The sequence below is a fragment of the Toxoplasma gondii genome, chromosome V (assembly GCF_000006565.2).
Source record: "Toxoplasma gondii ME49 chromosome V, whole genome shotgun sequence".
NCBI classification, from domain to species: Eukaryota; Apicomplexa; class Conoidasida; order Eucoccidiorida; family Sarcocystidae; genus Toxoplasma; species Toxoplasma gondii.
The window spans coordinates 3,196,562-3,212,499 of NC_031472.1; the positions used below are offsets into that span (position 1 = coordinate 3,196,562).

At 50.6% G+C, this 15,938-nt stretch overlaps 2 protein-coding genes across 2 annotated transcripts; both read left to right on the plus strand.

Annotated features, from left to right (window-relative positions):
• Positions 1–245: 245 nt before the first annotated feature.
• Positions 246–2,046, plus strand: TGME49_307450 (hypothetical protein; the record flags this gene model as incomplete). Its single annotated transcript, XM_018782521.1, has 4 exons — positions 246–420; positions 904–912; positions 1,537–1,588; positions 2,028–2,046. The coding sequence occupies 4 exons, from the start codon at positions 246–248 to the stop codon at positions 2,044–2,046; spliced, it is 255 nt and encodes an 84-aa protein (XP_018637758.1).
• A 10,720-nt stretch (positions 2,047–12,766) lies between these two features.
• Positions 12,767–14,120, plus strand: TGME49_307460 (Toxoplasma gondii family B protein; the record flags this gene model as incomplete). The annotated part of the gene is made up of 3 exons (XM_018782522.1): positions 12,767–12,856; positions 13,260–13,441; positions 13,754–14,120. 3 exons carry the CDS (start codon positions 12,767–12,769, stop codon positions 14,118–14,120), a joined length of 639 nt encoding a protein of 212 aa, XP_018637759.1.
• Between the last annotated feature and the right edge of the window lie 1,818 nt (positions 14,121–15,938).

The window sequence follows — 15,938 nt, forward strand, 5'->3', positions numbered from 1 at the left end:
TGCTGAAGACAGAGACAGGGCAACTGGTCGCTTCCAGCGATCAACACCTGCCTCGGGTTTGACCTCTGGTGGGAACAAGTGCCCCGCTCGCAGATAAGAAAAATAGCGAAGCTCAGGGCATCACTAGCACCAGATGGACTGGCCGCTTGACTCAAAACTGAGCATACTGGAATTTGTTGTGCGGCACCACGCGGCGCTGCTCAACAGTGAAGTTTTTGTTTCAGGGAATATTTTGTTTGCATTACATGCCTTACATTGCTTCATATACGACCATTAGCGTGCAAGTTGTCAGTCTCAATGCACATGTAACAAACATCCATTCGCGTGGCATCTTGTGTCGTCTTTCATCGTCGCAGCAGCCGGTCGGCGGAAGTGTTGTCGCTGTTGCTGGTGATCTCGACTTGACGGGTCTCTTGAAGAGTGAGCCTGCTATCAAAAATATTGTTGACAACCTCTTTGCACTGCATGTGTGTAAGAGGTCAGACAGGTGATGTATATTGGACGATCGTTGCTTGTTGGCGGCGTATACGGAAACACTGTAGATGTGCAAAAGCAAATATCGGTAATGGCCACGGCCACTCATCATTCTGGCGTCCATTCGCGTCTCTTCGTGCAGCACTACGTAGTTATGATCTCATACTGAAGAGAGCTTGTGTGGCACGGAGAAGAAAATGTCTATTTTCGCATGCACTCCATTTATAAAAGTTGCAGTTGGGTTGTGCGTGCGTTCGTGATTGTGAGGTCCGTGGAACGATACGGACCACTCTTGCCCATTAGCTGTATATGTGGATAGGTTTTGGGTTGGTTGAGGTAGCGCGAAACCGCTGTGAGAAAAGGATACAAAAAAGAATATGAGACTGTTTTTACGGTGTTGAGCGATGCGTTGTCGGATTATTTATCCAGACACAGAAAGTAAGAAGTGGCGACAGGCTACGGTGGAACAGTGAAGCTCAAAACAGGTCCGGTGGGGCAGAAGATTTTGACACCGGTTTCACATACGTTCATCCGGTGGATGAAACTGCGGAGATACAAGGGAACTTTTTGAATGTTCTTATGCACACTGAAAGTTCAGTTGTTCGCGCGTCGTAAGCGCTTCACGTTGAAAAATGCAGTTAGAAGATCTCTCGTTTTCAAACCGCTACACTGTTTGTCTTGCCTGACACTTTCAGCAGCCTTCTCCTATTCTGTTCCTTCTTATGTTCCGCGTTGTCGCCTAGGCAAAGAAAAACAGAGTCGTTCTGCGTCACCGAATTTTCGCCTCGACTCTTGTTCCTTCTATTCACTTGATGCATGAGGTCGTATCACTTTGAAACTATTTCACGCTATCTGTCTCAGGAGCACCTCACGATTTTAACATTGAAACCTTGGCGTCGTCACTGGCATTGGCTATGCGTTTATGCGAGTATGATGTTGGAGTCAAGCGTTGTCATGCACGGAGTCTGACGATTGTCTGCCGTGAGTGTGTGGTCACGGCTGTCTCCAGGTGGCTGTTTTCTGTGGCCTCATCACTAGTCGTATCAGTTGATTGTGCTATAGGTGAAATCTCCAAGAAGAGGTCATGTGAAGAAAGAATAAGAGTAGCGTGTAGGTAAGAGTGGAGCTGAAGGTGAACCGAAAAAGATGTACGTCAAAGGCACTCATGAACTATGTGAAGGTGTGAGGGGTGGTCGTGTGGTGGAAGCGTTCTCCATTTGTCACAGTCCATCCCAGGGATGACCAGCAAATGACGTCGCGGCTTCTGCTTGGCCCTCGCGTTTATATGGTTTTGGCGTTCCGGGCCACACTTTAGGTCGGCGTGAGCGGCTGGGAAACATGCTATTTAGATGCAAAGATGGATGACGAATTTGTCGGTATAACACGGTCTCCCACCAAGTATTGCCAAGGGGCATAGGCACGCACGAGGGAAGTGGGACAGGTATACAGTAGCGGTACAATCGTCATGAAGTGATTTTGGTGCGTTACAAGCAAATAGAACGTGTTTTCTCGTGTTGCGGCATGCTGCGTTGCCGCTATTGTTGTGCCTTTAGGGCAAGAAATCTAGTTTAGAAAGGAAGAGTGATAAGGTGTAACTGCGATGCTCGACGTACGCCGCCAGGAATAAGGGAAGAAGGAAAAAGAGGTAGAACTTGACGGTGCGGAAGAGAATGTTAACGTGCTACTGTTGCTAATTCCAGGCAGATGTTTGCCACCTTGGTTTCGACCCGGATGAACGAGCCTCTGGCTTGCCCACTTATATCCACGGGAAAACGAAGCTGTTGGAGCCGCAAGTTGTTTCCCTGAAGTGAGAGCCTCGGTTTCTCACGTTTGAGTGGCCCCACATGTGTGTCTCCCTGGGTTATACTGTATCGTTTGCGTCACCCTTGTCCCCACTTGGGCGAATCGGCAGTCGCCGGGAGGACAAGCAACAGGTGAAGGCCACGGGATGGAGGAGACAAGTGGAAAATGTACCTGTAGTCTGGAGAGCTCCGTGGCTGAAAAGTCAGCTGATGTGACAAAGCTTTCAGGTGTGCTTGGTTCTTGTCATCCTCTTCAACGTTCTGGTCGTTCTACGACGTGATACATTGGTGCGTCCTCGTTGGCATCTTCGCCTCCCGAAATTGCAAAGGAAGGTGGTGAAGAGCGCGGATCACATCAGGATTTTTTTGCACAGTGGTATAACAAATCTCACCATCACATATTGGGTCTCTGGCAGGCAAATGAGGAATGAACGTAGCAATGAATGTGGGGAGGAACGGTACAAACATAACCACGTTGTTGTATACCAGTTTTCTTAGTTAAGTGACGATGTAATTTAGCGACCTATAGACAGATGTGAAAACTCAGATGGGGGTACTGAATAGTACGAAAAAGAGGGTCTTGCGCAATTACAGTGGTTGTGGACAAAATGTTGCCCTATTCAGCTAGTGTTCTTGTCGCCAAATGTGGAGCGGTAGGAACTTGCGGGAAAGAGTACCTTATTGCTCAGATTTTGTTTCCTTCGACGTCAGACGGTGTAGGCCATCGCCTCAACGGAACGCAGAGTTTTTCAGGCATATAAGGAGAAAATCTCGTCAGGCCTCGACAAAGGAGTTCACACAGAAGGAGTACAGAACACCTGCCGTGGTTGTGACTCAAGAAAAGTGGTGTGGTCTCTTCTCAGAGCTAGCGGGGCGCAACACTTCTTCAAAACGTTATTTCATGCGCAGCGTGAATCCACTGCCACGGTATGTGCATGTGCCAAACTTCAATCAACTCGAGGCGCTGTCATTCAGCATGGACAACGGTGAAATATGTCGAGAAAAGGGAAAAAAACAAACTGAGTTTTCGCGTAAATATCCCCACTACGGAGCTCTGGTGCTTGCTCGCGTGCTCAGCTTCCTTTGTCATTGACTCCATTTGTCTTTAATTTGGCCTTGAATGACTTCAACTTAGAGCTTGCAGTGTTTTAAGTTAGAGTCCGAATATAGAGTTACGGACTTGCTTCCCTGTCGATCATCGCGGGGAAGTGGGCTATATCTGCAATTTCTGCAACATCGATCCCGAGCGTCGTACAGACCTGGTCTGTGCCATTCACGTCTATCAGCAGTTCCAGTCTGCTTCGTTCTGACTCCACAATCTTGCGCCATGTTCACTTTAGTGCTGCTTGTGCATAGCTTTCCGTTGTTGCTCCTTGCTTCATTCCAACGACGTCTTCCCTCCTCCCTTCTTCGGCATTTCTCGACGCATGGGGAAGGCGCTTGTTGCATGCTGCTGTTTGCAGCGGTCTACACGTAGCCCATAGATTACTGTTATCACTATTACTTCGATGCTAAAATGATCAGTACCATCGGACTTGGAGTAATCACTAATGAGACATGATTATCTAGAAGATTTTCTAGGGAGTGGTTAGCCTCTGGACCATGTTTCGGACCTGCCTTTGGAGCGTTATAGGCACCTGAGTTGGGCAAAACAATATATTTATGACCTACTTCCCTCCAGTTGTCGACTACATGCGAAGGCTTCATACCAACCAATGACTGGTTGCCATGAATATTCTGGTGACTAGCACCGCGAGAGTTCCTTCGGAGCCGAAAACACGTAGCTGGCCGGCGGTGGAGCCGAAACGCTAGCGAGTAACAAAGGCAGAAGACAGATGATCATGCTTCCCGTATGCGATCTAGTTCGCGTTATAGGGTTCTATTTAGTATTGCTGGTTCGGGCATAGGTTTTAGCGCTGATACAGATATCCGGTGTCATCTCGTATGAGCGTGTAACCCCCGCGGTGCCGGGGTTAAGGAAAACATGTTCGAAATGCAAATTTGGCCAGGCTGGTCCTCGTTCATGCTGTGTTCGTGCAGCAACACCACCAACGGCAAACTATGGTCGTGTAGTGCGATTACATGACTCCACCGGACGGTCGCGTGTTCCTGGCTACCTTCGTCAGTTCCTGGAGGTACGGATTTTCAGACGTTGATCGACCTTAGGAGAGGGATGCTTAGAATCAACAGGCATCGTGAACTGAGAACGTGTATGGCTGCAGCGCCTCAACAAACATGTGATGGCTTCGCGCAGGGTTATGATCGCTTTTGCAATAGGCCAGCCGCGGTACCAGGTGGCGTGGCGCGTCTCATCTCTATCATCACGGTAGCGCCGCCCTTGATAGGGGTTCGCCGATGTGAGTCGCCTGCCGCGTCTGCCTCCGGGGATCGCTGCTGCGCGGCAGTGTATGCACTGGCTGGAAGTCAGTTATCGGCGGCGATGAGACGGTAATACAGGTACGTCATGACATATCTATACATCTTGCGGTTTGCACCGCCGCACTAGGCTTCGCAAGAGCTTCCCCGGTCCCTCGTCTGTTGAATGTGAGCGCGGCCCAGAGTCGGAATGTGATAACGGGGTTCGGTGGTGCATTGCGTTGCTCGGCCGAGCTGCTTACCCGGCCAAATGCCTTACTTCTTTGTTGGTCATGACCATTTGTCCAGATGAGCTCGACTGGCACCGTCCACCCTCACTTTTTTGGCGCTGGTTCTCGGTTGTGGCATGCATCGCTGACCTGCTTGGGGGGGGGGTTGGAGTAGAAAAGTGAGGTGGAGCTCACTCATTGTTGTGTCGCGTACCGTTCTTCGTGAAGAGCCTGCTCGTGGGTCGGCGTTGGGCTGCCGGCTGCTGCTTGTCGCAGCGAATGGACTGCGACCAGGTAGCGGGTGCGGGCGCGAGGTCGCTTCACCATTTTTCATATTGCACACAGTGCTTAAAATGGTGGCGCACGCACTGCTGGGGAACTATACTGTCGGACGTGGGGGTGTAGGACAAGCAAAACATTTGACTCTGGTGATCCGGATATGAGGCGCGTGATGCACAGATGCGGATATCGTGTATGTATGGTTACTCATGAACCACGTGTGGGTGTTGAAAGTGAGATTCGTCGAAGACGGCGTGAAGCGCCATACATTCGAATCCAATTGATAATTATGCACGTACGCCTGATGGCCGCCACTCTCTTGACTCCCAGTGTCTTACGGATTGTGACCTTGCTGCACAGACTGCAGGCATATGATCGAGAGTGTGAATTGATGTGGAGGAGATGTTGTGGATTAGGCAACGGGTGAAGCCGCAGCAGTGGCAGGCGAGGTGTAACGCAGAAGGAAGCAGATTGTGGTCCGTGGTTGGATGGTCGCGTAGCACGTGGAACGCTCTGTGGAACGAATCATGTCGAGAGCACTACTTGGCAAAGAGTGGTGCTGAGTCCTGCACGGTTGCGTACGTAATTGTGGTCTAACGTTATTTGGCATACGCACTTCGTGGGGTTTGCGAGGGACAAGCTGTTATCGTTTGGGGAAGATTAAAGTGTGGAATTAGATGGTGCATGCCCACTGAACAGCGTATGCATCGATGTCATGTCTTGCGCAGTCTTTTGGAAAACCTCTAGCAAAGCAGCACACTAGGTCGAAAGATGCGGCAGTGTAATGCAAGCACAGTGTGACGTTTCGCCCACCGTTTCAGACATCCGTGGGGGTTCGCTCCCATCATGGCTTCTGTCGCTCATTTCTCTACGTGATGATAAACCTCGGCGATTAGATAGTCATATAAGTGGCGCATAATGAGCAGCTGACTGTGGAGATTGTGCCGCCGGCAAGATCCTAGTTGGAGGTTTGTTCGGGCGGACAGATGGAATACAGGGGTGAATGCGGACGAGGTGTTTGAGAAGCGCCTTCATCTACAGATTTCTGAAGGAGCCACAGCGGATGTCATCAGACGCTGGGCATACACAGTTGTCGCGTCAGTTGCAGTGTGCAGAATGACGAATTGAAAATCCGCATGCATATCGTGTCACTGTCAGGGTGTCGTGTGCAATCGAGGTATTCAAAGGTTGCTACACCTGGTGAGGTGTTTTGCTCATTCGAATCGATGAAACTAGCTTTATTATGGTGCGCTTGGTGGTATTGTGCAACGAAAGAAATCCGGTCTCCGCAGAACAATCGAAAGAGAGTGGTCTTCACAAGCATACATCGATTAGCCTTTTATATTCCTCTCTTGGCCAGTGATCGTTATTCGTCGCGATGTCGCAGAAGACCGTTGTGATCCGGGTAATAGTGGGATCGGTCGTACGTGGGACGGGGTGCCAAGTGCAGCTCGTTCACCTCGCGTACGTTGCTGGTTTCGATTGTTGGGTTAAACAGGTTTCCAATGTGGCTTGTTTCCAGAAACCAACGAAGAGATGCCCTCCATGGAGGTAAGAGAAGGCTAACATGAGTGTTCTTGCAACAATTGACGACCGGCGTGAGGAAGATGCCGTGTCCGACTCCATCACTACTGGCGGTAGAATAAGCAGAACCAGTGTCAGACTGCCTGCGTAGGTGCTGCCCTGAAACGAGTGGGTGGAGACAATGTGTAGCGGCAGGGAGTGGGATGAAGAGAGGCGCGACAAGGTGCAGGCCACGCCATTCTCTTCGCGATGATATTGGGACTGTCGCAACGTCTGGGCAGGCACGATGCACGACGAGGGGCCAATGCGGGCGACTACCACTAATACATGGGATGGGTACAGTAATATGCATTCCTCTTGTTCATAGTCGATGTGGCGTCTATCCCGTCAAGCGGATACAGAAGCAATTTGAAATTTGTCTTCCTTTTGACAATACACGTTGCACATGAACCAGATCTATGCTCTCCGCTGAAGACCTAATCCGTTTACGAGATTTTTCAGTCGCGTCCATATTCAGATATACATCTGATTTTCGCTTCCGTAATGAGTTTCTATATAACCGCCTCATTATCGAATGCTAGTCCTCTCGCAGATGGTACCACGACGGTGGAATAGAATGATGGTGCGCCGCAACATCATTTGCAGTGTCAGTCTGTGTTGCCAGCTAGACCCTGCCTGCCTATCTCCAAGCCCTAGGTCTTGCTGTTTTCATCCTGGGATCTCCGTGTGCAGTCCTTGTACTGTCGACACAGCCCCATATCATTCTTTCTGTGGGAAGATGTCTGCTTGGAACCTCCAGCGCGCTTTTCTTACAGTCTCTCCAACACTATTACTAGGGGCCTAGCTTGCGATTCTATATACACTGTTTTTTTACCTGCAGGTGCCGATATGCGTGAAGTGTCGTTACCTTTCAGTACCCGTAGAGTCGTTCACCTTCAGCAAAACATGCGCCAACGTGTATTCTGGTGGCTTCTGAGGAACAAGAAGAAGCACTCCATACCAGCTTTCTGTGTTCGAAACACGCCGGATCCTGAAGGCAATGGATGTTCGCGGTGAGAAACGCAAATGATGAGTCCAAATATGATGGTACAGCGTCGCCCGACTCGACGCGGTTGTGTTATGGCTTTCACGTTTCTACACGAATGAGACAGGCGCCTTTGAAACACCGTACGCGAGAAGGAAAATGGCGATGCAATACGGATGAAGAGAACTGTGCAGTCGTGAGAGCGGGCGGGTGAGATGAGAGGACTAGGAAACATACAGTTCATGTGCAGGCCATGGTCAGTTGGAGCTGAATACATCGGGGGAGTCATGTACTGAGCGTCTCAGTCAAATTCACGCTCATGTGCTACTGTTTATGAGGGCGGTCTCGATATGCTTTTGGGTTTCTCCGGCGCACGCCGTAACTAGTATCGAGAATGATCCCGACATCATGGAGGGTGACAGGCGGGTGTCGGCGGCTTTTTTGAAGAGACTGCTGGTGTCTCGGGTGTTGCGAGATGCGGCTTTGAGCATGCATGCATACCAGTTGGAAGAAGCGGACGCCGCGCGATCTGGACTAGCATGTAAATCCGTGTCGTTGTTCAGTTGGATGTCGCAGAAATCAACACCTTGAGAAACTCTCTACTAGCCCTTGTAGATTAAATTTCTATCAATGTTTCCTCCGACTGCTTCACGTTTGCCAGGTTGCTTATTTCATGCCGCTGGTGGTACCCGGCCGTGCAAAATAGTGTCGACGTCGGCTTGAAGATGACTGCGTGACTGTGAGTTACTAGAACCAAGTTTGACGCCACGCTTGTCCTTGCCAGTGACGGTGTTCATACGATTCAAGCGACATGTGTGCGGCTCGTGGACAGTCTAGGGAAAGACGCATGACAATACTCATTGTAAGGTGTGGTGTGGGGCAGTGGCGTAACTGTGGAAGGCGAATCCGGAGTATGTGTACGCTAGGGTCGCAGTTCAATCGGCCATGGTCTTCTGTCATTCGTGTGACCAATATCTCTGAATATGCGCCGACCGAAAATCCAGTGGGAAGCAGGGTGTCTAGTGTTCTGAGGGATAGTGTGTCGATGAGGTTGGCGGTGGTGGCGTCTCTCCGCGAAGAACCTGGATATCCGACGATGATGCGGCGGCCGTTGGAATCAAGGAAGACAGTGTGCGGGTGGTGCGTGGTTGCTATTGCATGCGTCGCCTCGTGAACTGGAGGTCTGGCACCTCGCTGATGTTCACTAGAAGAATAATGTCGGGACGTCAAACTACGCCGTAACTTGTGAGGGGGTTGTGAGCCGATAGTCGGCCGTTCGTGGTCGCAACTCTGGTAGCCAGCCATCGTTTTCTACTGCATTGTTTTCTAACGAAGAGAACCTGTTAGGTCTTGTATTTTATGCGCGACTGAGTAGCAGCGTTGGCCTCGTGTCAAATGCGGAGTCGTGATCCTGCCGGCAGTGGAGATAGACGCAGGTTTCATGCCACCGGGGGGCTGTACACTGATGAGGAACCAGTGCCAGGAAGAGGCATGACAGACTCTTCAGGGCATGTTATGTGTAGCCAGTGTCGAGCAGGGTTCCATGAATGCAGGCTGCAGACGATGAGTATACAACAGCTGCCCTCGTACACGCTGTCGTACGGTTTCCCGGACTGGTGAGGAATAACCGATACGAGGGGCATGATGCCAGAAACAGCATAGAAAAGCCTTCAAAGCCTCTTGCTGATTTCCCCCAGTCTTCGTTTTCGAGTGCGGTTACGTGGGAACGAGAAACGTCCGGATGGCAAAGCTCTTTGCAGGGAATGCCAATAAACAGTATACGTTTTTTAAGCGCAAGCCCAGGAGTTAACTATGCAGTAGGAAACAGCAGAGCATTGGATCAACATTGCTGCCCGTTACCAAGGCAAATCGCAACACTTTAACGGTAGAAACTGTTTGGGCAGGCTGCCAACAAGGAGACTCTTCAGTCCTTCCTCGCAGCGACTGTGGACGCGGCTTTGGGCACATAAGATTCATGCGTGAGTCGTTCGGAACACGCAGTCTCTTCGTCCATTGAATTTACTATTATTAACGCCGGGGAGCTCCGGCTCTTGCCACCCCGTGAGGCTTGGCATTTGCGAACGCATGATTTCGCCTTTACGAGGCATGATCCTCAGGTTAAGGATCGCCTGATCTCAGCAGTATATGGAAAGTAAAGTGACAGAGAAGCTGGAGGCGCATACGCTGTAGATTTACTGACCCTTTTCCGGAACTATACCCTGGTGCTGAGTTGTGGGATCTCTCTGGTGCCTAACGTGCCCCGGCGCCACGTCGGAAAAACACAACAGGTGCTTCAGGAACTCCTCGAATACGCACGCCATCACATAAATGAACTAGGAACAACCTTCTTTGGTGCAGAGAGGACTTAGAAGTAGATAGCCAGCGCCATCACACTTGAAGTCTGTCATCTGCATGCAACTCAGAGACAGATATTACGTGTTTCCACCCGGGCACTCTGGATATATTGCTAAGAAAAAAACGGAAGGATCCCGTCATCATGGGAATTCAGGGACCAGTTACTCGTGACCTTCAAACCGTCGCCAGCTCCGGATCACCAAATAACGGATTATTGCTCTCCCGAAGGTGTCGAACTACCTGGTCGGTGCATTGATTCTTAACTCTTTAGAGTGTATGTGTATTTACGGAGAATCGACGACTGCTGACGAGGTACCCACGACTGCTCACGGTGCCTCATGGTTTGACAAAATGACCTTCAGAGGTCGAATCTTCGGAGGCCTTTGTTGTGTGCCCTAAGATGCACTTGTGGGACTGCGCAAGCATAGTAGCGATTAGGACATCGCTCGAGTTTTACTGCTGATCAGAAGGAAGAACATGAGGAAACCCTTGCGAAGGCGATGACAAAAAATTGAACATGGAGGCGACTGCACTAGAACGACGCTTCTGTTTCCTTCACATTGTCCTCAGGAGGTGAAGAGCACTGGGGAACATCAGCGAGATGCTGACGCACGCGGGATTCTCGGCAACTTTCATGCACCTAGGCGGAGACAGCAACTCCATCAGCGGATCGATGCAACAACCGGCACCAGTCCAAAGCTTGTTACGCCACACCACTTAGAAATTTAAGGAAGAGTTTGTTCACGAGGTGAAACCTTAATCAAGACTGGTTTCTCTATTGTAAGCCCCAGTCCCTCCTCGTCTTGCGCTACCCCACGATGATGGACTTGTGGCATGAGTCAAAAAGAAAAAACACTTTTAGGTATAGCCTTCCGCCAATCACACACAGCGTGGTCGGCAAGATTCGCGTCCGCCACGGAGTTACGCTGTTCGCCTTCTGAGACAGATACGTAGACAGCAAAGCGTCAGAGAGCCTGTGGTCTTCAAAAGGGACATGAGCGCTGCTGAGGTTCTGTAGCGTCAAACAAGAACTCCAAAATTTACGGGCGTCGAAGGACCCGGTTGGTTATTTTACATCTAAAGACGCTGCAGCGTTCTTCTGTTTCCTGAAGTTCAACAGTGCTTGCCTCAAACTGCTGTCACTCACAGCTGTGGAACAGTGAATCAAACATGTGTGGGGACGGCAGCCTTGCAGTGACGCAGTGATCTTTGCTTGTTTACCAGGTAGGAGCTGAAGCCGGAGGTGCTCACATATTTACACACTGTCAAGGATCACCTTTGTAGAACCGTATCGACGCAATTGGTCCAAAGGCAGAAATTACATTAAGGGGTTCGAAACATGTAGACTCTGAAAGTGAAATGGGCGGTTCGCCGAGATCTGGCGTTTTCGATTTTCGCGACTGGGTGCGTCCCGGCACTCCCCGATCCCAGATATCAGGGATATCGTTGTCGAGTTCTCTTGCATTGACAGTTTGTTTAACATCACGTCACTCCTGCAGGGTCGGGCATACTCTATCTCATGTTGGTTTTGAGCACCAGAAAAACAAAAATACTTCATTACACGTTGCTCCTGGGAGTACCAGAAGCCAGCATTGGGACTTGATGCCTTCATAACATTTGCCCACTTGCATAATCTGGTGCTTTACACCAGATACGATGCATGTCACCCTGTTCTTCTGCTTGCCACCGCCTTGTCTCGCGTCGAGTGTCTACACAGTTTACCGCTCGTGCTAGGTGAATGCTGCCTGATCACGCAGCTACAGCGTGACTGACAAACAGAAGGGGTGTCGTCTCCATATCGAAGAGAATCAACGTAAAAACTGCAGTCCGATCCGATATAGTTGTCGGGAGTGACGATACTGCACCGAAAGCAGTAGTGAACCCGATTTGTTTGTGGCGTGTTGCGGACACCCATGATATATTTATCCATTGTAATTCTAATGCCCACCAGCTGATCATTTGTATTCAATACAAAGCCTGGAAGTTGAATACAAGAGGCCCCCGTCGTGGCCAGCGCCTCGCAAGCCCAGAGGCGACAGCGGTCACACTTGGCCACCCGTGAACGGATGAAATTTGCTTTAGAGTGACATCAGCGACCCATTTTAAGACCAGGATGGGACTGAGTGACAAACTGTTGGTCTACACCGGTATAGAACTTCGCGGGTGCACTGGGGCATATCCACCTTCGGCAAGTCGGAGAAAGAACTCTAGCTGTTGGGGTCGTCCACTATCTTGACCTGGTTCACGGTAAATGGAACAAGCACGAACACATTAGCTTCTCTGCTGGACATCTGCGTGCCCAATCACGATGCGCTGTTGCCGCGATGCTTGACACCGTCACCGTTTCGATGTGTGCAACATCGACGTCTTTTTTGGTCTACCATGCTTTCAAATCGCCATGCCGCGTTTCTTGCCAGTTTATGTGTTCAGATGTAATAGAACGTTTCGCGCGATGTCGTCCGGTATCTTGTGCGATGCGCTTGAGAAGGCAGTACGAACTACATTGGGAGGCTTCCCGTGTGGCCTTCAACGATGCGGGGGGGTTTTCGGGAGATCCTCTCTAGCATGTGCCCTTGGACTTGACTTATTGCAGAGCTGTCCTCTTGCTTCCCTGCAGACAGCGTACTCGGACGTCGTGTTGACATGGAAAGGTGAGCTGTGATTGCGCAGGTAATCAAATAGCTTTGCATATTGCCCCTTCTGTTTCGATTAGGGAAAACCCCATGCTTTGGAGATATCAACCACTGGACTTGGAGGCTGTCCTATCGAGTGAAATTCACGCTTCAGGCCCTTTTCGTGGATTCCGCGTCAATGTGAGTCCGACGTCGGCATGCAAGATAAATAATTTCTGTGGAAAGGGAGGGTCCGACGCTGTCTGGCGGACACTTGCTCAAGTAGCGCCGCTAAAGCGGGGGGGGGGAGGGGGGGCACAGCATCGACTTCCCGTTTGCTGTTGACTTTTCGTTACATGTTCTCCCCGTCTGCTTACATCTCTAGAACACTTCCTCTTTTGACGCAAGTAGCGCAAAGAAAAACGAGCTCTCTACAAGACTACGTTCGTTTATTGTGGCAGCACAGCCGTTGTGAACCGTCCCAGTGGCTCGGGTGCACGCAAATCGGAACTGTCGCGTGCCCTTGCATGACTCCGTCAACTTATCACGGTGGTGAATCCAACGTCGGCAGCGAGTCTGACTTCTTTTACCATTTTTATTGTAGGGCAGCCGCAAGTACTGCATTCGCAGTTCGACAATGGCGACACACGTTTTGGATCAAATACCAATTATCAACAGCCGGACCAATGGGGATAGCGCAGCATTCCTGGTCTCCACCGCAGCCGTACGGGCCGAAGAGAAACAGCAACGAAGACAAGTTGATGTTATTCTGATGAAGTCGAAAAGGTAGGGGTCCCAAGTTGCAATGTGAAGGAGACTCTTGACAACCCACGAGTACACCAGTGATTCGTGAAGTACCACAGAGGACGCAATATGGTGGACTTTTGTCCCAATTGACAACGTTCGCAACGCAGTCCTTTGAAGTCCGAACAAAATGAGCATAATACTATCCTTGACACCAAGAAGTGACCACTGTGGTAAGGTCCTACCGTTTTGGCAGGTTGGAAACACGCGATCACAGCGCGAGGACCAGGGTGATTTATTCGTACACACTCTGGGAGTACAGGAAGATGTGTGTGTTTGCCTGTTATATTACAGAAGCAACCCAGCCAAGAGGACAACAGTGACGTTAAGTCGTACCAGTGGCAGCAATGCGGTCACGTTGATCTTTATACTGACTGCCGCGCTGGCGCTCCTGCTGGTTTCTGTCCAGCTACAGCAGTGTCGGCAACGATTGCTGAGAAAAACAAGTGGAGAAACTGCAGGAAGCACTAAGCGGAGACTGGCAGAAGGTGGCCATGAAGACAACTGTGTACGCTTGGCTCCCGCATCAACAAAATGCCCTAAGGGTGCCTGTCGGTTCCACAAAGAACAGAACTCGGTCCCCACTCGACGGCGACTCCTCACCCCTCCCACACTTGGCATCTATTCTTTATCCACGTCTCAAACTATCTTCTTCCAATAGTGTCTCTTTACTGGTGTGAGTTCCTGAGTCAACTTCATTTCGAGTGATGCATTAGCTTTCTGAACTACCCGCGAGCAAGTAGTTTGTCAGGCCATACGGCGTTCCGTGGAAAGCATTTGCCCATCAAAATTACATTTTCTTGGCTGTCAGCGGAATGACTCAGCATCGCCAAGAGCTGTTCAATAGACGACTGAATACCGGTTAGACACCACGATCCTCGACGGTCAACAAAACCTGTTTGACTGCACCCCTGTGCGCTGTATCACCATGATATAAGAAGTATTTCCGTTGGTGCAACTCATGAGCCAGCGATCCCTTCTCACTGAATGATACTGTAGGCGTGACAACGGTCCCTGGAGCTTGACGTCCTCTTCGCCTACAAAAGGAACACGTATCACACCAAGTTATTTCAGGCGACGAGAGGCTGGGCAGAAGTCGCTCAGTGGACGCGAACCACCCCATGGACTCGCGAAACATGCGCGATGCTTGAATGTGGTTACGATGGTGCGAAGTAGGGTTTTGCAGTGGCGCTGCAAATACCTTTATGGGGGATTCTCTCCCATATCGGATGTCCCGCATGGATTCGGGGTGCGAACTGGCGCAGTGTGTTATCTCCAGACTCAGGAAGTACGTGTGGGCGATGAGGCAGCTGTTGCAGGCGGCCGGACGGAAGATGGCACTTTGCAACAGACTAATGATCAAGTGGTTCGCACCTCCGTGCTGACTTAGCAGCGACACTAAACGTCGCTCGCATCTTGTTTGAATGAACTAATCCAGTGAAGATCCTTCGAGTGAGTTCTCCGTACAATGACGTGTTGTGCAGAGGCCGTTCTCTCCGGAACTAGCGTCACAGGGTTTTGATCGTCGTGGCTGTATGCTGGTGTGTGCTGGATCACTCCGTCATGCATCGCTGTTGGCGTTGTTTCAGTGCACGTCGGCGGGTGCGGCAGAGTAGAACGGCGATGCGCCATTTCCTCACAATCGTTAAGCATGACGCGCTTCATGCAAGAAACGTTCCGCGAGCCTCTTGCAAATGTGGGCGCGAGGTCCCTTCACGAATAGCTCATAGGTACTGCATTTAGTATAGTGGTGGCGCGCGGACCGTGAAAGAGCTGACATGGTGTGTACCCCATTCGGCGTATGCCTGTATGCTAACATGAATGTAGTGATGCAAGCAAAAGTGAGGAGTGAGATGCAAGGATGGATCTATTTTGTTTTGTCTCGGTAAACTTGCACTGGTTGTGGTTGACGGCTATGAGTTTCAATAGAAGAGCGGGAAGAGGCATCGGGCGCATCTCATTTTGATTGAGCCAATGATGACGCGCGTGGCAGGCGGTCGCAAATCGCCTGACTATTGGGGTCTGCCCAAACCGTCTCCATACGATAAGAATGGTGTGGCGGTGTTGATGAGATGCGGTGGATGAGACGGCAAGTGAAACGGGGCTTCGTGAGGCTACCAGAAATTACGGGGGACGGGAGCGCAGGAAGGCAGAAGCAATTCGCTGTTTCTTGAGGTGAACGGGTGATTCCACGCGCGAATGCCTAACCGAAGAAATGCCGCGGACGTACCACAGAGCGGGGTAGTGGTTCGAAAGTTAGAAGACTTGTGTCTGGTCTTGCGGTGTACTGTACCGTGGCATCTACACTCAGTGGGGTTTGCGAAGAAAGGCGTATTTCCCTGATGCGAGCGACAAAGAGGTAGCATTGGCCGTGGCGTGCCTACTTGAGGGCTTGCTCATCGATGCCAGGTATTACGCAGAGCTCTGGGATATGCCTCGAAAGGCAACAAGAGACAGCGAGGCGTGACTCGTTGCCCAC